We start from the raw sequence: 21350 nt of genomic DNA, 5'->3' as shown, positions 1-21350 counted from the left end.
CACTCTAAAACTCTTAAGATTCACCACCTTCAGTGTTGCTACCCAGTGTCATGGGGAGGCCAGAGGCCAAGGCAGGAAGCTATCTGCCCAAGGGGCCCAAGTGCCCACAGATGTCCACTGGACCTGCTGCCTCCATGCAGTGGTTGGTAGTGAATATATTTTGAGTCTAGCAGAGTTGCGTTCTGTGCCTCAGTTTCTTCAGCTGTAAAATGGACCACCAATAGTTCTCCCTAAGGCACTGCCCCTTTGGAGTTCCTGCCTGCCAGCCTATTGCATGAAGGGTACTTATAGGAGGCCTGGCCCAGCCAGATTCAAGCTTGCATGATACCCAGCCTGCCTGCCCTGCTGAGTTCTGGGGTGACAGGACAGGACTGTCATCAGGATGTGTGTCCCTGGTTTCCCAAGGAAACTCCCCACATCCTTGACCAGGGACAGAGCTCTGAAGAATCAAACCCGAGTCTCTTATTTTAAAGATGGGGACACAAAGTCCAAGTGACCAATCATAGTCACTCAGGAGACCCTAGGCCAGGGTTTCTGTTTGCACACCCTGATGTCTTAGACCCCCTACCTCCCTGAAAGGCAAGGATGTGCCCATGAATCAGGAGTAAGGCCTGGACCAGTGTTTAGTGGAAGTTCACTCTTTTAAGGCGTTCTGGTGTGGCACTGTGGGTTAATACGCTATACTGCAAAACCATTTGAACTGCAAGGTCAGTGGTTCAAGCTCACCAGTCACTCCTCAGAAACCCTATGCAGGTTTGCTATGGCTTGGACCCGACTCGATGACACTTAACAACAACAACAACAACAATGATGACTTGCATTTTCTGTGGTCTTCAGTTTCACTTACAGAATTCACCCTCCCAGCATAAGAGAGGCATGGGACAGCTGGAAGAGGGGAGGCCCTGAGCCTGGGTTCCATCAGTGCTTGTCTCTACTACCTTGTGGGTAGCAGGGCAGCACACAGCTGCTTGGCAACACTGTCATCTCCACAGTCTCTCCACTCAAGGCCTCATGAGATTGAATAATTGTGCCTCTTACCACCTGTACCTCAGTTCCCCCTGTCAGTGAGTACTGGGAAGTATGTACTTCCCAGGGCTGGCTCCGTACTGCCTTCATTTAACGTGTGCCCACCACAGAGCAGGCTCTGCTTGTCTTGCTTAGGTCATGCCCCTTGGATGAATTATGTCTAACACATAACTGGTGCTCCATGATGACAGGATGAATGGGGAGACCTTCTCCCCTACACTCCTCTCTCAGGCCTCTCGTTAAGCTTGCTTTGAGTCCTAACTTGTTTTCTTGGTGATCTTGGGCTTGGTAAACTTCTCTGACCTTCAGTTTCTTCATCTGGGAGGGGGAAAAGATTAGGCTCACATGACCTTAATCAAATGCCCAGCAGTGTGTTAACATCCTGACACCCTCCATTTCACAGAGGGGGATGCTGGCACAGACAGGTTGAGCTATTTGCTTGAGGCCACACGGCCACCAAACAGCAGCTCTGGGACAGAGTCTGGTAGACTGACCTCCCTCTCAAGGCAGGTGAAAGGTGAAAAGGTTCATGTGTTTACTTGGTGTCTGTGTCTTCAAGGTCCTTGATAGGAGCATCAGTGGATATCATGAAAAAATGCACAAGAAGCTGAAAACACACACACACACCACAGTGGGGTCTGAGAGAAGGTTGGGACCAGGTGTCCTACAGCTGCTTGCACTAGTATGCTTGCCCAAAGATAATGCCTCCCTCCCATGGGGTGGTGAAAGGGTCTAGCAAAGCTGCAGACTGCGGGGAACTCCTGAGGAACTGGGATGACTGTAAGAGACACACTCTCTGGCCTAGCATTAGAGTGGCTGGTGAATTTGAACCAGCGACCTTGTGGTTCAGACTGACCTTGTGGTCCAGTGGTTTATCCCACAGCAGCACACCAGGAGTGGGGGCCACAAAACTGCCTTTCCTGACTGATTTGCAAAGTCTAGGTACAGTGGGAGAAAGATAGGCTTTCTGCTCCTGTAAAGATTTACAGCCTGGAAATCCTATTTAGGGTAGTCATTCCAAGTCCTGGTGTGGCGCTGTGGGTTAATGCATTGGACTGCAAAGTCGTTTGAACCACAAGGTCAGTGGTTCAGGCTCACCGGCCACTCCTTGGAAACCCTATATAGGGTCGCTGTGGGTTGTAAACGACTCCACTCGACAGCACTTATCAACAACAAATTCAGCTCTCTGAGAGAGGCCCAAAGCCTTGGGTTCCTCCCTGAGCGAGGGGTGGGGCTCCAAGCAGGCCCTCACAGTTGGGCGTCCGCACTACGCAATGCGGTCCCTCCTGGCCTCCGCAAACCCTACAGGGGCGTCCAGGACTCCGTGGGCAGAGAAGGAAGCTGGCTCAAGGAGCACCAGGGCCCCCTAAGCTGGGGCTTTCCAGGGTTGCCGACGCCGGTTCCAGGCCTAGCAGGCCCGGGTCCCGCCTCCGGTGGTGGGGCGGGGACTGTGGGCGGTGGCGCGCGGGGCCCGCCCAGCCGGCCCGGGAAGGCAGCAAGCGCGCGGCCGGGGCCCAGCGACGGAGGCGGGTGGTGGCGCGGGTGGACTTCTTAGGCCCCGGCGACCGCGCCATGGACTCGGGCGCTGAGGAGTACGAGCTCAACGGCGACCTGCAACCAGGCTCCCCGGACGCCTCGGTAAGCCCCCGCCCCGCCTCAACCACGCTGTGTGACCTTGGCCGACGCTATCCTCTCTGGGTCCTGCGTGCTGGCACCTGTGGCGCGCCGCACTGCAGGATGGCAAATGCGCCGCTGCCCCGGAGCAAATATCCCCTCCCTGCGCCCCATTTTCCCGGTGGAGGTGGGAGCCGGTGGCTCCAAGGGCTCTGCCACCCCTGGCTTGGGAACCGGATGGTTGCATTGGGGCGGCGGGGGGTGGGGGTGGGGGCTTGGAGTCGTCTGGAATCCTGCCAAACCAAGTGCTGGAGCAAGGACTTGCACACATCTGGCGGTGGCTGTCCGCCCTCACTCACCCAACGGGGCACCTGAACACCAGTCTTCTGTCCCCACCTTCTTCCCGCCTGCGCTCACCTTCCCACCCCTGCTTCACTACTCCTCTAACTTCCAACCACGCTATCTCCCAGTGGGCGGAGAGGAGCCACCGCATCTCGGGCTCCCAGCCAGCGGAGGGCAGACAGTTATGTCACCGCCTGATGACCAGATTCTGTGTGATATGTGCCCCGCTCCACTCAACTGCCCTGGTGACATCACAGCTGAGGGGAAGCCTCAACCCAGCCGGTTAGTGTCCCCCCACAGGCCCCAAGTGCAAAGTGGCAGGGCTTTCCTCCTGGCCTGGAAAGCCCAGGGCAGGCCGGAGTGGTACTGAGGCCCCAAGCTTAGTCCTCGTGGGTGCCAGCACTCACAGCTTCGCATGTGTGCAAGGCCCTGGGCTGGCCCTCTGTAACTTGTTTGTTGACCTTGGACATCCTTTCATTTTCCAACTCCTCCAGATGGAGGTGGGGAATGGTGGCCTCTGAGTTTTTCCAGACTGGGCAGACATTGATACATCCTGGAGGGTGCCCATGTGAATGGGGGCCTCCTAGCCAGTACAGTTGTATCAGGCAATGATCAGGGAGGAGGGCCCAAGAGTTGTGGTGGGGAGGGCCTGTGAGGTGCACACACCTCCCTGTGTGCCCCTGGCCCACTGTCATCTTTTGTGGAACTTTACCAAGGTCCTAGGCCATGTGCCAGGTCTCTGCATGCCTTAGGCTGTGTTCTCTGGAGAAACAAAACCAGTGAAGCTTATATATTGTATATAAAGAAAGGTTTATGTCAAGGAACTGGCTCACACATTGTAGAAGTGGGCAAGTCCCAAGTCCATGGGTCAGATGTCAGGCTGGAGGCTTCTGATTCATGTAACTTGAAGACTGATGAACCAAGATTGACTGGTCAAACAGCCAGCCGGCAGGTTGGACAGGTCAGATGGCAGACTGCTGATGACTCCCAGGACTGGCAGGCGATAGAGCAGGCTACTTGGCTCAAGTTCAAAGTATGGGAAGTTGGATGACAAGCCAGATGCAGGATCCAGACTGAGCAGAGAGCTGCAAGCTTTGCCTGAATGTGCAATGTATTGGAAACAGGCAGCACCCACAAGGACACCACCTTTCAGTTGGTTGGCTGCTCTTAGCAGATCTCATCATGGAATTCATTACATTATATTATACGTTACATTATATTAGATCTTATCTTGGGGGATTACTACAACAATAACTGCCAAACTACTGAGAATTCTGGTCCAGTTAAGTTTACACAAAACCCTATGACATCACATGTCTGCTCAGTAAATCGTCATGCCAGCCCTGGCTTCTTTGGAACGGTCCATGCACACAATAGCACTGCAGAAACCAAGGATAAAGAGGAGTGACCAAAGGCCAAGAGCCATAGCTAGGACTTAACCTGGGGTCTGATCCCCTCTGTTGTTGTTGCTGTTAAGTGCTATTGAGTCGGTTCCAACCCACAGCAACCCTGCATAGGGTTTCCAGGGAGCAACTGGTGAGCTTGAACCACCGAGCTTGTAGTTCAAATGGTTTTGCAGTCTGTTAAGTCACAGCGCCACACCAGGACTCCGACCCCCTCCTCTAGCACTACAAAAATAGTGCTAATGGCAAGCACTGAAACTGCCCTTCTCTCCAAATATCTGACCCCCATCTTTCAAATACCCCCATGTTTCAATAGTATCAGCTGAAAAATGCAAGTCAGGCTTGTTCAACGTTTACTTAACGTATAATGGCACTACATAAAAATTACAACTGCTGCTTCCTTGCTTTCACTGATGAAAGTCTCTTATGGGCTCAAAGTCATTGTTTTGAGTTTCTTCTCTTTGTATACTCAGAAAAGCAAGGTCTTGTGCCTTGATCCATAGAAGTCCACAAATATGAGAGTATTAATTTGAACCCTTTTAGGACCCACGGGGCATATAGTGCCCACCTACATTTTCTGCCTCTGAGATTTAGTGGGAACCTGCTCTCCACTTCTGGTATGTACAGACGTCTGGTGGGGACTGTATCTTTGTGTGTAGCTATAGGATGATGTAGCAGGCCTCATCCTACCATTAACATTGTATCAAAATACATATTACCTAAAAAAAAAAAAAAAAAAAGAAAAAGAAGAAGAGAGATGCTGAAGTACCTACATGCTACCTATTAGTTGATAACACAGAAATAAAAAAAAAAAAAAAAAATTTCATTCAAAAATGCCTTCCATTTTACCGAAAACATGGTTTCAACAAGAAATTCAAAGCAGAAAATAATTCAGTCTTAAAATGTTGAATGATTGCTTACAGTTGATGAGAACTGCTATTGTTCATAGCAACTGTTCAATGGCACCTCCTTCAAGTGGAACTGAGGGTACATGCCATACCTGCCATAACTTAGATACACCTCTGACCCCAGGACTGATCCACCCCAGTGTGGCAACAATTTGGGGGTACTGGGAACACCCCCTGGCTGTATGGCTTTAGGGAGGCTGTTTTTAATGGCTCCAGGATTTCTATTTATAGTCTTCAAAATGGGAAACAAAGTATCTCTGCCCTACTCTGCCTCCTAGGGAAGACAGAGAAATAAACCAAGAGACAAATGGCGGTGGGTTAAAAGCTGGCCTTGTCTTTTTGTACCCTGCACCTGGACTGCTTTAGAAATGGCCTAGCTTCAATTGGGTGGGTAGAATGGAACTGGCCACATCTCAGATCCAGCAGAGAGGTTGGGTTGGCTTTGTTCGGGAGTTGACTCTGGGAACCAAAGATGAATGAGACATGCCCTGCTCTGAGTGTAGTCTGAGAAATGAGACCACTCCCGACAAGAATGGGAGACTCTAAGGCAGACGAGGATAGGCTGTGATGGAAGTGGTCTGCAGAGAGCAGGGAAGTCTTCCTGTAGGAGGTAGTATACATCAGAACTGGACCCCAGAGATGTAGAGGAGGGTGTCCCAGGTGCGGGGAACGACAAGAGCAAAGGCCTAGAGGCTGGACCGTGGGCACATGCAGGGCTGGGTAGGATGTGGTGGGTAGGAGGTCAGGCTGGACAGGAGAAGTCTTGAGGCTGGACCGCAGGTCTCCTGAGCCACAGGGACCACAGAAGGACTGTGAACAAGAGAGGAATGAGGCGAACTTTCTTCTCTCAAATGGAGCTGGGCCCTCAGGTTCAGCTGAGCCAGTGTCTAGTCACAGACATGGAGAGTTCCTAAAGGGTGTGCCAGCCTCAAAGGCCACTGTGCTTATGTAGCCGTGGGCTCAGATGTACCAGGGTCCTGTTCCCTTGCCTCTGTCTTCCCCAACCCACCCTCAGGACACTGCTACATTACTTCCTCGAGCACATCACTCCATCTGACTGTACCTCAGTTTCTCCTCTGTAGCAATACTGTCTTTCTCAGAGGGTTGTTGTGAGGATTTAAGTGCTTGGAATAGGGCCCAGCACCCAGCCTTGTCATTATGATTATGACTTTGATTATCTTAAATATCTTTTAAAAAGAAGCTTTTAATCTCCCCTTACTAGAAATTGAGTCCTGATGTGGCACTATGGGTTAATGCGCTGGACTTCAAGGTCGGTTTGAACCGCAAGGTCAGAGGTTCAACCTTACCAGAAGCTCCTCGGAAAACCTATACAGGGTCACTAGGAGTCAGAACTGACTCAATGGCTCTTAACAACAACTAAAAATAGAAGTTTGTGTTTTTTTAATACAGAGAAAACCAAGCAGTGTGATTGGACCCGAGCCTATGAAGCTTTGGTTGAGTGTATTGAGGGTGGCCTAGCTCCATGGATCCTTGAAGCCATTTGGATGGGGAGTCAGTATCCAGGTTGAGCCCCCCTGAGCAGACGCTGTCTCCCTGCTCCTCTCTCAACACCATGCCTGCTGTGAAGTAGGCAGATGAAGAAGGAAGGGTTTGCTGAGAGGAGAGACAAATGCCCAGGGTCAGAGCACCCAGCCTGCTCCTTGTGGGTGAACACTGGATCTTCAGATCTATTCCCTCAAGAGTGAAAGCCCTGTGAGGGCAGATCCTGCTGTGCCCCCAGCCCCCAAATACCACCAGCACATGGTGGGTAAGTTAAGGAGCACTTGTGAGTCCCCGCTAGTCATGATACACCCCAGTTGGGTGGGCTTCGACAAATACACACACTCTTTGAGATTCTGTTTGATCTTCTGTAAAATGTGACACACTCACTCACTTCCTGGGGAAGGCTGAGTCAGCCACTTTATAAGTTAGCCTTCCATGTGGAGTCTGGTGTATACTCCACTGGAGCCGTGTGCTTCCTGGGCCATGGGCAGCTGTACCCTATGATAATGCTTTGATGTCTTCTTATAGCCAACTCACTTTTTCCCTGGTGGTAAAAGATACTTCTCAATGGTGAAATGGGTATGTGGTGTCGTATAAGTTATCACAGCCACTGGAATTCTGCAGCAAACCTTGTGAAGAGCATTGAGCCCTTTGAAGAAAGGTGGCCGAAGATCGGACCAGAATGGCCCCTCTTTCCAGGCCCTCCTTGCCCCACTCCTGAGGGTCAGTCACCCAGTTATACCAGACCAATGCCCCTGACTTGGTCTTTGGAGACTAGATCCAGTTGCCTGGGAGGAAGTTTGCTCTTTTCCTCACTTCTGCTTTCTGGCAGGTCCCAAGGTTGGCTGTGTCTTGGCTAAGTTCTAAAAGATGGACTTAAATCGGTCATAATAATCCATTTGGGGTCACTCTTGGACAGTGTTGAGCCCATAGGACCTTGGTTAGCCTAGCTGCATGGGAGCTCCAGCCAAGACAGGACTTGTGCTGACTCTGACCTTCCTTCCAGGAAAGGGAATGTACAGTCCATGCTGCTGCTGCTTTTCTTGGTTATTTCCCACTAACGGTTTTAATGGGTTCCGGCTGGTGCTGTAGGATCAGCACTGGACTGCAGATCACAAGCTGGCAGTTCAAACTCACCAGCTGCTCCTTAGAAACCTATACAGAGTCACTGTGAGTGGAAACCGACTCAAAGGCATTTACCAACAGTAGCAACAACAATGGTTTTAAAGACCCATGAGAACCTCAGAGTGAGCAAGAAGTGGGCCTCCAGGGTGCATCCTAATACCCACAAGGCTGCCTCTTCCGCCTCGCCCTCCGCTCCCTCCTTCCCCTTCTCCTGGCGTCATTCACCCACCTACTCCCTGCTCAGTTCTTGCAGACACGTCTGGCATCTCCACCTCCACTCATGTACTTCCCCTACTCCATGCCCTAATGTTCGAAAAGTCCCAAACCAGCTACTGGCACAACCTCCACCCAAGGCCTGCAGCTGCATACCCAGCAAGGCTGGCCTTCTATAGCCAGTGGCTTAGCTCTTGGGCTTTGTCCGGTGGGCTCCCATAGGTTTTAATATTACAGGCTTCACATGGTATAATTTATGGGACTGCCAGTCTTTAATATGGTCTTCACAAAACATTCAAATTGTATAACAGAATGTATCATGGACATTAAGGGACACATGACTCTGTATGTGTATTACACATGTGTACATGTATAGTATAGTCAGGTATGTGGGTATAGTGTTTGTGTACATGCATATGTATGCATTTAGTGAGCATATATGCATATGTAAATGCATGCATATGTATATGGCTACCTCCCCTGTAATTCCCAGAAAGTAGGAACTCTGCCCAGTGCCCATGTCCTGGATGAGACCAAATGAGGACTGGGCAGCTTTGAGGGGCCACTTGGCATGGTTTATGGAATTTGGGAGTACACACACTATGAATAGTGAGTGGCCTTCCAGGATCTGGGGCAGAGCTGGGACAACCTCTGCTGTCGGGAGGGCACAGGTTCATCACAGCCTTGGAGGCTGGGTAGCAGGGGAGGGTGTGTGTGTGTGTGTGTGTGTGTGTGTGTGTGTGTGTGTGTGTGTGTGTAAGTGCTGGCCTGGTCAGGGCAGGAGCCCATAGGGATCCATGGTGCTATTTCCTGGGTGTATTCAGGGAACCTCGGAGCCCAGGAGAAAGTCGCTTTTCCTGTGTGCTCCGTGCCTTTGGATTTTTTAACCCAGTGGATTTGCTACTTGAATGAAAAGCAGTGATGTTAAGACAGGATTTGGGACATGCAGGCGCCGGGAGCCTGTAACAGAGCCTGCTCACATCCCTAAGACCCAGCCTCCCCTTCTTCCTAAACACTTTGACAAATAACTTACCATAAAAGCAAAGCTCCAGTTTCTTTGTTAGTTCTTTATCACTACTTTGGGTTTTTCTAGAACATGTATTTTTAATTGTGAGATATTTAAAGATAACGAAACGTGGAGGCAGCTGCTGACTGCTGAGCTGTGTAGAACTCTGTGTCCATTCTTGGTTATTGTTTCAGCCTAACCCACCTTCCTGAACTCAGGCCACTGTGTCTCGTGACCTCCCACCTCCAGGCTTCATGCATTTTTCATGAGTCTAGAAACAGGGCAGCACAGGAGAATGGGCCACCAGTACTTGGAGGTGGTGGCCTTGGAGCATTCTGGATAGAGGGCTAAGGCAGGTTTGTTCTGGGGGCTGGAGAGGGGCCAAACCAGATGCAGCCTGAAAATGGCTGCCCTCAGTGACCCAGGTGGACCTCAGAAGTAAGCACCTGTCATAGGGAACCCTAGAAGGTAGAAATGACCCAGCTAGTACTGGGACAGACAGGTGGTCCTCAGGAGCCAGGTCAATACATGTATGGTTATTTCATTCACCTAGAAGTTAAGAAAGAAGCTAAGCCCAACTGCAATCTGAGTACTTCCTGTGTGCCAGATGGGCTCTGGATGTCTCCTCACGCATGCTTAGCAAAGTGGGCAATGTTGCCACACAGTGAGGTCAGCAGCTTATCTGGGCCACGCAGCCAAGAGGTGCGGGTCCTCCTCCACTAGGGAAGGTTCTGTTTCATGCTGGGGCAAGTGTGTGAGGATCAGGAATCCAGCTCGCTCCACTCACCACCTCCTCCCTGAGGGAACACAGAATGAGCAAGCCGTGCCCAGGAGCCTGCAGCTCTGGGGCTGCTGCCCACACAGCTCCACCTGTGTGAAGGGGCAGGGTGGGGCACATTTCCAATGCCAACATAACTAATGCTTTCATGACTTCATCCCTAGGGAAAGTTCTGCCCAGGCTGAACATCTGTGATTTCTTAGTACAGTAATAGTCACCTCCTAACGTGCGCCAGGGTTGCAATAAGGCCTTTACCTGCAGGGCCTTGTTGGGCAGGCAGTCTTGCTGAAGTCACAAGCCTGTTGCACAGGAAACTGAGCTTAAAGTTGGGAGGGGGCTACTCAGATCTGTCAACCTGTAGTAGAGGGAGTGCTGGGGGTGAGACTGAGCTCCCCGCCACCCGCCATCATCCCACTAGCTCTGGCTGATCATACTTCATTCCACAGCCTCCACGTTTGGGTTGGAGAACCCGACCCATCAACGTGAACCACTATGCCAACAAGAAGAGTGCAGCCGAGAGTATGCTGGACATTGCCTTGCTGATGGCCAACGCCTCCCAGCTCAAGGCCGTCATTGAGCAGGGCTCCAGCTTTGCCTTCTTTGTGCCCCTGGTAGTCCTGATCTCCATCTCCCTTGTTCTCCAGATTGGTGTGGGTGTACTGCTCATCTTCCTCGGTAAGTACCTGCCCACACAGCCAGAGGGCCCACCTGTGAGGAAGGCCTGTGTCTGCTCACCCCCTCTTGTCACCCCCTTGTGTCCAGAGCTGCCTGGCTTCTCCACCCCTCCTTCCTTCCTTCCTTCCAGACTGAGGACACATGGGAAAATACCGTGGCCACACTGAGCTAGCATACATGAGCACCTGCTGTGTGCCATCTAACCTTAACAAGGCAGGTGCTGCATGGTCCCGTGTTTCTGAGTATGGAAGCTGATGAGGTGCAGAGTGGTGGGGCCTGGCCCGGTGCTGGCCTCTGATGCATGGAGGGATGGGTGTTCGGGACTAAGATGCTTCAACAGGTCAGAGTACACAGGGAGAAGGCTGCTCTGCAGGGGCACATAGGGCTGAGGCCTGTAGACTCCTCTGAGTTGAAGGGAGTCCCACCTATGCAGTAACTTCTCTGAGCTGGCACCATGGAGCTCCTGGTTGTGGCCAAGCCCAAGGCATTCTGAGGATCAAAAGAATGTACAGCCATGTGTTCATCTGTTCATTCAACGTTTTTCTCATCCTTTATATATGTATTTTTATACACAGAGTGGAATCCTGTTGTGACACTGTAGGATAAGCACTGGACTGCTAATCACAATGTCAGTGGTTCAAACCTATGAGCCGCTCCTTGGAAGCCCTATACAGGGTCACTATGAGTCGGAAATGACTCAACAGCACTCAACAATCACAATACTCAGAGTAATCAGAAACACAATTTGAATAACAATATTAACATTAGTATTATTCGAATAACAATAATACTCAGTGTTTGAATATTGAATACTAACACAGATCCTTGTGAAATCTTTCTTTTCCCATTGTATTAGGGAATTTCTTATTAGGTAATATTAGGTATACACGGAGAAGTCTTGTCCTCTGCTCCTCTCAGACACAGTACTTCCCCTTGCCCACTATAGGTAATGATTCTTATTAGCTTCTTGATTATGCTACTAGGGTTTCTTACTTCAAATCTATATTCTTATTCCTTGCCTCCCCCCGCCCCCACTGCTTCTTACACAAATCTTAGCACAGTATATACTATGCTGTGGTGTGTATACTATGCGATACATCGTTTTACAGCTTGCTTTTCATGTAATGACGTTAGCACACAGCCCTCATCCTTCCCTTGCTGCACAGTGCTTGCTGGGCAATGCTGCTGCAAACCTCCTATGCACATACCAGGTTACACCTGTGCAGGCATGCTGTTGGCACTACTTGAGCACTGGCAATGAGCCAGGCACTTTTCTAGGTCCTGGGATACAGGGGAGCAGGACAGCCAACGTCCCTGTCCCAGAACAGGTGAGGTGGAGCAAGGAACTGCTTTAGTTGTAGGAAAGTGACATTTGAGCTGAGTCCTGAATGAAGACGTGCAGGTACTGTGAGATCTGCTCCGTAATGCTGTGTGCAGGGTAGAGTTTCATGGAGGTCTTCCCTTAGGATCCCACGACCTTGTTGGAGACAGAGATACTTGATGAGATGGTGGTAAGCCAGGTGGTAGAGGCTGTAAGGATGCTCCTGACCAGCCCTGAGCATAGGGGAGGTTTCTTGAAGAAGGGATAGACTAGAGGAAGCTATCTTCTGGATGGCCTTTGCCGAGGGCCCAGAGGGGTGTCGGAGTGCCAGCTAGTGGACAGAGTGGTGAAACCAGTAGGTGGTTGGGACAGATAGCACTTCCTCAGACTCTTGCTCTTCTGTGGGAACTGTATCCCCTGAGTGAGAGGTCAGGCTACCCTGCTCAGCTATTCTGCAGTCATCTCTTGAACACCTGTGTGTGCTGGCCACTCTGCTCAGCCCATCCCAGTGTCCATGGAACTCACAGTCAAGTGGGGAGATGAGGTTAAGAAATAAACACCAGTCTTAGCACATAATCCTAGTTCTCCTGATAACCCCAGCACATGGGCATTTATCATCTCATTTAAACCTGAGGAATAGGGACTTACCCGAGTCCATGGAGCTGGGCAATGATGGAGATAGAGTGGTGGAGATGCAGGTCATTGATCAAGAACTGATGGTATTGAAGGAAGAAGTCCAAGCTGCACTGAAGCCATGCTGAGAAACAAGTCTCCAGGAATTGATGGAGTACAAATGAGCAAAGAAATTTGGGAGTCAGCTACTTGTCCAACTAATTGGAAGAGATCCATATTTGAGCTCATTCCAAAGAAAGTTGGTTCAACAGGATACGGAAATCATTGAACAATATCATTAATATCACACTCAAGTAAAATTTTGCTGAAGAAAATTCAAAAACAGTTGCAGCTGAAGATAATTGTAAACCAGTACATCAACAGGGAACTGTCTGAAATTTAAGCAGGATTCAGAAGACATGGAATGAAGACTATCATTGCTGACATCAGATGGAACTTTACTGAGAGTAAAGAACAGCAGAAAGATGTTTGCCTGTGTTTTATAGACTATGCAAAGTTGTGTGGATCATAACAAACTATAGATAACATTGTGAAGAATGCAAATTCCAGAACTCTTCCTTGTGCTCATGCGGAACCCGTATGTAAACCAAAAAGGTAGTCATTCAAACAGAGCAAGGAGGTACTGCATGATTTTAAAATCAGTAAAGGCGTGTGTCAGGGTTGTATCCTTTCACCATTCTTAATCTGTATGCTGAGCAAATACATTCAAGAAGCTGAACTATATTAAAAAGGAGACATCAGAATTGGAGGGAAGTTCATTAACAACCTGCGATATGTAGATGACACAATCCTGCTTGCTGAAAGTGGAGAGAACTTGAAGCATTTACTGATGAAGATCAAAGACTACAGTCCAGTATGAGCCACAGCTCAATGGGAAGAAAGCAGAAATCATCACAACTAGACCAATAAACGACATTAGAATACATAGAGAAAAGATTGAATCCACAATCAAAACCCATGGAAGCAGCAGTAAAGAAATCAAAGGACCTATTGTATTAGGCAAATCTGCTGCACAAGACCTCTTTAAAGTGTTCAGGACCAAAGTTGTCACTGTGAGGACTAAGGTGTGCCTGACTTAAGCCATGGTATTTTCAGTCACCTCAGATGCATGCAAAAGCCAGATGATGAATAATGAAGACTGAAGAAGAGTTGATGTCTTTTAATTATGGTGCTGGCAAAGAATACTCAATAAACTCGTGACTGCTGGAAGAGCAAACATTATCTGTCTTGGAAACAGCACAGCTGGAATGTTCCTTAGAAAAGAGAATGGTGAGACTTACCAGAAGGGGCTAGTCCCTGGAGTCAGTGAAAAAGAGGGAGACCTTCAACATGCTGAATTAATACCGTGACTGCAGCGATGGGCTCAAACAGCAGTGATTATGAGGATGGTACAGGACTGGGCAGTATTTCAGTGCTGTACATGGGTCACTACAAGTTGGAACTGACTCACTGACATCTAACAACAACAACAACAGCAACAACAACAACGGCGTCTTGCTCCAACCAAGCAGCGAGACCGTGTGGTGATAGCGATGACATGTATGTATCTTGGCCAACATTACAGAGCCCTTGCTGTATGCCAGCCTGCTGCCTCACCCTGCAACACCACCTCCTTTACAGATGAGAAAGAGCCAGGCATTGGTGGGGCTGAGACTGAAATCCAGGCAGGTCAGACCACCCAGCCATTTCCCTGCAGGGTGTGGATCCTGTTCTAATTGCTGCTGCCAGGGAAACTTGCCCAAGCCTAGCTGTATAAAACAACTACTTAATCATACTCATATCTTTGGTGGGTCCAGAGTTTGGGTGGGATGGCTAACTTGTCACAGCTAGTGATGTCTGGAGCCCCAGAGGCTGGGACTGAAGTGGAGGAAATGACCACACAGTTTGTGCCTCATGGCAGCCTGCGTTTCCTTACAATGTGGACACTGGCTTCCTCTGCTTTGTTTTTTTTAAATGCTTTGAACCCCTTAACACTGACTTCATAACTGTTAGCCAAACACTCGTAGACATGGGGAAAAACAGGTATACTCGTGTATGTCCTGCTTCCAATCATGGTCTATGTCCTATGTGCAGAACACTCCACTAGGCATTAAGGAAGAAACAAAAGATGTCTAAGAAAAAGAGTCCTATCCTCTAAAAGCTATATTTTAAAAGATGAACACTAGTCATTATTGAAGTAGCTATTGTATAAACCAAAGACAAAAGCCACTAAGGTGGTGTGAAAACAATGACACCAATTGTTCCTTCCATAGCAGTCTGCTTCACAGCAGGGTCCAATAAGCCTTTGCGATAGCCACACACGACTCTGACACCATACTCATAGTTATGGGATTTATTAGGGAAGTTAAAAGATTACAATTCAGGGTAAGAAATATTCAGGGCACAGTTCTTCCAGTCAAGACAGCCTCTCCTCGTTTGCACCTACGGGCAGACTTCTCTGTTTGGGCACTGTTACAAAGCTCTTTTAGAGCAGCTGATACATGCTCACAGGGCACACCATTCCAACACAAGCTTTAGCCTGAAAGTACTCGTCTCTAACTCCATGGGCCAGCAAATCTAGCCCCCTCAATTAATTGCCTGGGGACACCCCATTCTGCAAGCAAACCATGTGCCCAAAGTCAGCTTTACTTGCTCTGTCAGTTGAGAAGCCTACTGCTCTATCTTGTGCTCTGGCTCTTGGTTCTGCTGCGGCTGCTCCTCTGGTGTCCTAGCATTCTGCCCCTGAATTTAGAAGTTTCAATGCATAGAGATCTTGGGTCCAAAGGATGCACTCCACTCCTGGCTCATCCTTCCTGGTAGTGAGATTCCCCTCTTCCTGCTTCTGAGATGGCTCATTTTATACCCACATTGGAGTTTCAAGTTTTCCCAATTAACCTTGTTAACAATCACAACGGAATCTTATAATCCATCGGCATCTTCCTCCACCTTTTCTTACCCAATCCATCAGGAAAAAGTTGTTTGGTAGGAATTTATAAAGACTATGGCTAGAAGCAAGGTTGTATCATCTGCATATTGCAGGTTGTTAATGAGCCTTCCTCCAATCTTGATGCCACGTTTTTCTTCATATAACCCAGCTTCTCGGATTATTTGCTCAGCATACAGGTTGAATAAATATGGTGAAAGAATACAACCTTGTCACACACCTTTTTTAATTTTAAACCATTCAGTGTTCCCATGTTCTGTTTGAACAACTGCTTCTTGGTTCAGGTACAGATTCCTCATAAGCAAAATTAAATGTTCCAGAGTACTCATACTTTGCATTGTTGCCCATAATAGCTTGTCATGATCCACACAATCGAAAGCCTTTGCGTACTCAATAAAGCACAGGTAAACATCTTTCTGATATTTTCTGCTTTCAGCCAAGATCCATCGGACATCGGCAATGATATCCCTCATTCCACGGTCTCTTCTGAATCCAGCTTGAACCTCTGGAAGTTCTTTGTCAAAGTATGCTTACAGCTATTCTGTATTACCTTTAGCAAAACTTTACTCGCATGGGATATCAAAGAGATTGTCTGATGATTTCTGCATTCCATTGGGTCACCCCTCTTTGGAATGGGCACAAATACGGCTCTCTTCCAATCAGCTGGCCAGATAGTTGTTTTCCAAATTTCTTGGCAGAGATGAGTGAATGCCTCCTGTGCTGCCTCACTTTCTTGAAAGATTTCAATTTTGATTCCATCAATTCCTGGTGCCTTGTTCTTTCCCAATTCCTTCAATGTACCTTGGACTTCCTCCTTCAGTATCATTGGCTCTTGATCATATGCTACCTCTTGAAATGGTTGAACATTAACCATTCCCCTTTGGTACAGTGACTCTGTGTATTCCTTCCATCTTCTCTTGATGCTTTCTGCATCATTCAATAATTTGCCCACTGAATCTTTCGATAACGAAAGTTGAGGCTTGAATTTTTTCTTCAGTTCCGCAACTTGAGAAATGCTGAGTGTGTTCTTCCTTTTTGGTTTTCTGATTCCAGATCTTTGCACAGTTTGTTGTAATATTTGGCTTTATCTTCTCGAGCTGATCTTTGAAATTTTCTGTTCAGCTCTTGTACCTCCTCATTTCTTCCACTTGCTTTAACATCTCTACGCTGGAGAGCAAGTTTCAGTGTCTCTTCTGACATCCATTTTGACCTTTTCCTTCGTTCTTGTCTTCTTAATGGCTTTTTGCTTTCTTCATGTATGATGTTCTTGATGTCATCCCACAACTCTTTTGGTCTTCAGTCTTTAGTGTTTAATGTATCAAATCTGTCCTTCAGATGATCTCTAAATGCAGATGGGATATATTCAAGGTCATATTTTGGCTCTCATGGATTTGTTTTCATTTTCTTCAGCTTCAGTTTGAATTTGCATATGAGTAATTGATGGTCTGTTCCACAGTCTGCCCCCTGGCCTTGTTTTCACTGATGATATGGAACTTTTCCATCATCTCTTTCCTTAACAACCTGTGCTATGCAGATGATACAACCTTGCTTGCTGAAAGTGAAGAGGACTTAAAACATTTACTGATGAAGATCAAAGAACACAGCCTTTGGTATGGATTACATCTCAAGGTAAAGAAAACAAAAATCCTCACCACTGGCCCAATAAACAACATTCTTATCAATGGAGAAAAGATTGAAGTTGTCAAGGACTTTATTCGTCTTGGATCAACTATCAACACTCACGGGAGCAGCAGTCAAGAAATCAAACAACATATTGCATTAGGCAAATCTGCTGCACAAGACCTTTTTAAAGTGTTGAAGAGCAAAGATGGTCAGCTTGAGGACTAAGGTGCACCTGACCCAAGCCATGGTATTTTCAGTAACCTCATATGCATGTGAAAGCTGGACAGTGAATAAGAAAAACCGTATAAGAATTGATGATTTTGAGTTATGGTGTTGGAGGAGAATATTGAAAGTGCCATCCACGGGCTGCCAAAAGAACCAATAGATCCATTTTGGAAAAAGTGTAGCCAGAGTGCTCCTTGGAGGCCAAGATGGCCAAACTTGGTCTCTCATACTTTGGACATTTTGTCAGGAGGGACCAGTCGCTGGAGAAGGAGATCATGTTTGGTAAGGTGGAGGGTCAGAGAAAAAGAGGAAGACCCCCAATGAGATGGATTGGCCAGGTGGCAGCATTGATGGACTTAAGCGTGGCAACAGTAAGTAGTGAGGTTAGCCCAGGATCAGGCAGTGTTTCGTTCTGCTGTACATAAGGTCACTGTGAGTTGGTACTGACTCGATGGCACCTAACAACAACAACAAATGGCTAGAAGAGACATTAGACAACTCACTGCACCGCAGGTTGTTGCTGTTGTAATTAGGTGTCATTGAGTCAGTTCCAACTCAAGGTGACCTTATGCACAAAAGAACGAAACACTGCCAAGTTCAGCACCATCCTTAAAATCGTTATGTTTGAGCCCACTGTTTCTGACAGTGTTGATCCATCTTGTTGGTGGAGTTGGGGAGGGGGCTTCCTCTTTTCTGCTGACTTTTCCAAGCATGATATCCTTCTCCAGGGACTGGTCCCTCCTGATAATACGTCCAAAGTACAAGAGGCAAAATTTTGCCATCCTTGCTTCCAAGGACCATTCTAGTTGTACTTCTTCCAAGATAGATATGTTTGTTCTTATAGAAGTCAATATTCTTCAACACCCATAATTCTTCTCCAGTCTTCCTTATTCACTGTCCAACTTTTACATGCATATGTTGTTGTTGTTGTTAAGTGCCATTGAGTCTGTTCCGACCCATAGCGACCCTACTTAGGATTTCCGAGGAGCAGCTGGTGAACTTGAACCACTGACCTTGCAGTTCAAATGGCTTTGCAGTCTGGTGCATTAACCCACAGTGCCACACCAGGATTCCATATGAGGCAATTGAAAATATCATGGTTTGGGTCAGATGTACTTTAGTTCTCAAACTGGCATCTTTGCTCTTGAACACTTCAAAGACGTGGTACAGGTAGTCATGGTTTTTGTCTGTACTGGCAGAAGTTCTTTCTCCTCAGTCCTAGAGAGTGAGCAATATTTTGTAAGTCCTTATCTCATTCTCTCTGACTTGCTCATCTTTGTACACTGAACGCAAGCAGAATTGACTCCTTTTTTCAGTGATTTCCAAAGTTTAATATTTGTGTTAATTTAAAAAATTTTTCTACCACTCAATGCTATATATGTATATAGCATGTATATCCACATACATATACTGTATTATACATGCAATATATATAATAGTGGCTTACTTCCTCTTGAACACCCCAACGGGAACTGGCAAAAGTTTTATCATCTTACACGACTTGGCCTCAGATGTCACATAGTGTCACTTCTACACTTGTTTCAAGCCCATTCAAATTTAAGGGGAAGGGACCCAGGCGCTGAAACTCAGTGCCTCCATGGATATGTGGCAAGGTCATGGTATGGATGAGAAGAGTCTGTGTGGGAGGAGACATTGGTGGTGCCAGTTTGGGAGAATACAGTTGGTGGTCTGCTCTCCTGCTACAATATTTCAGCCCTTCCACATAGATAACATGTCTCTTCTTGGCCACCAAATTTCAGCCTATGATGGCATCACCTTGAAGTCCAGGGTCTTTTCATTTAACTCAAGCCCAGGTGAGGTCCTCAGACGAAGGCTCTCTTGTACTGAAAACACTTGAACTGCATGGACAAGTTACCCACCTCCCCTTCCCACTCCACTGTCCCTCTATGAGGGCAGGGCTCAGGCTAACCACAGTTCGATCTCTAGTTTCACAGAGCTGCTGTGGGAGACACACTGAGCCTGGGTCATTCCCAAGGGCTCCATTCTGCTTTGTTCTGGGAGTTGTTCACTGGGGCTCTTGGTTCATCCTCTGAGTCATCCTTCCTTTTCATGTTGCTGTTGTTACGTGCCATTGAGTTCGTTCCGACTCATAGCAATCTTGTAAAGGGTTCCTCTTGTGCATATCTTACAGCGCCACACCAGGAAATGGCATTTTGTAATCAAGTCCTTTTTTTAGTTTGCTTCCTGCATAGAAAAGACTAAGGAACCAAAGACCTCCTTTAATTTCTTCTGTCTAAGATGATGGTGCTGCTGCCAGAACAATTCTTTTAAAAAGATGTGGTTTTCTATACTCAGATTGGGGTTTGTAGCATAAACTGAAACCACACCCTTCATCTCTCTGAAATGAACCTTCTCCACCTTGATCAAGCCCAGTGGGGCATCGTACAAGCCCATTGCTTAGCAGGGTGAGTTTATGAAACACGTTTTTAGGACCCTTAGAGAGCTTTTGTCTCTAAAAAGAGAGGGTCTTTCAGTGTTGGAACTCAAGCTTGCTGTGAATCCATCAGGAAATAGGCCCCGAGAGCTAGGGTAAAGGCTGGGTTCTATTTGAGGGCAGTTCCTGGGACGTAGCTTGCAATGACAGCAGCAGTATCAAACTTACACAGCAGGGATCCTTGGCACTGACAGCTACCTGCCCCTGGCAATGGGACATTTTTTAGTGAAAACCTAAATTGTAGGCTGTAGTAACCAACATTCCACTCTTCCTCAATAATCCTTTAGGTGGACAGACAGAGGAACTAGTGTAGGTGGGAAGCCCTATAGCAGCATGCCCCTCTCTTTACTGCAGTTTGCTCAGCCAGGCTCGGCTGTCTTCAAACCAAAGGAAAGAAAAGAAAAAAAGCCTTTCCAGGAGACACTGCTCTGCAGCTAGTCTGTATGGGGTCAAAAAGCAGACAGAGGAAGGAGGTCTCCAGCCGCCCACTGCCATACAGGGTCTCCTGTGCGAGGCCTCCTGGGCCTGCCGTTTATAGATGGTGGCAGGGACACTGGAGGTTGAGAAGATCACTCAAGCCCCAGCACTGACCTCAACAGCAGAATTTCTCCTGAGCTGGCCCTGCCCGCCCTGGGGACCTATTTCATAGAGACAAGGTGACACCACCCCACCATCATTTCCCACCACCTGCCGAGGCTACCTGTTCCCCATCCTATTCACAGCCTGGGTTCAGGAGCTAGGCAGACCTTGGAGCGGGCATTGCTTACAGCTTGGGACCCTGAGCCGCTGACCCTGCCTTGTGTTTCAGTTTGCTGAGGAGAAAGTGGGGCTTCAGGGGCCTATCTCTTGGGAGCAGCTGTGAAGGGTGAGAGACAACATGGTCACACAGCTGGAGCCTGGAGGCTACCATTGTCATTAGTTGATAAAAGCACATGTTTTTCTCTCTGGGACAAAACTCACCATGACCCTTTAAAGCATGGCGTGGTCTCACATGTCCAGGACATGGTAGGACGGACACCTGCAGGCTGACCCTCTGGAAGGGTGGCATACCCACTGCCCTCTCTTGCCCCCTAGTCAAGTACGACCTCAACAACCCAGCCAAGCACGCCAAGCTGGACTTCCTCAACAACCTGGCCACAGGCCTAGTGTTCATCATTGTGGTGGTCAACATCTTCATCACAGCCTTCGGCGTCCAGAAGCCCATGATGGATGTGGCACCCCGGCAGTAGGGAATGCAGGTGAGCAGAAAGGGGCAGGAGACCTGCCTAGCCCAGGAGTAGTTTCAGCATTGCTGCCTATTGTCCACAGCTGCTGGTCCAGGGGCTGTAGGAGGCTCTCAATCTGACGAGGTGCCTGCCCACCATATGCTGGGGCCTTCCCTGGACAGGGACCACGGGAACCCTTTGTGTATAACCATGCCCATCTGTCCAGAGCTGGCCCTGTTCCGGCGACTGAGCAGAAATGGTTTGAAATCAAAGTTAACAACTGGGAGAGTTCACACAAAAAATGAGATTTCTGACTTTCCTCAAGAAGGTGGAGCTCTATTCCCACGTCAGTTCTCCCCTCAGCGGCAGGCA

The 21350-nt window shown here is 48.1% G+C and overlaps 1 protein-coding gene across 1 annotated transcript; it reads left to right on the top strand.

Moving 5' to 3' along the window:
* Positions 1-2598: 2598 nt before the first annotated feature.
* NINJ1 (ninjurin 1) lies at positions 2599-21002 on the top strand. Its single transcript, XM_006876239.1, has 3 exons — positions 2599-2664; positions 10365-10593; positions 20848-21002. Exons 1-3 carry the CDS (start codon positions 2599-2601, stop codon positions 21000-21002), a joined length of 450 nt encoding a protein of 149 aa, XP_006876301.1.
* Positions 21003-21350: the final 348 nt, after the last annotated feature.

The sequence above is a fragment of the Chrysochloris asiatica genome, unplaced genomic scaffold (assembly GCF_000296735.1).
Source record: "Chrysochloris asiatica unplaced genomic scaffold, ChrAsi1.0 scaffold00369, whole genome shotgun sequence".
NCBI lineage: Eukaryota > Metazoa > Chordata > Mammalia > Afrosoricida > Chrysochloridae > Chrysochloris > Chrysochloris asiatica.
The sequence above is the reverse complement of the archived record's forward strand: the minus strand, read 5'-3'. Positions and strand labels throughout refer to the sequence as shown.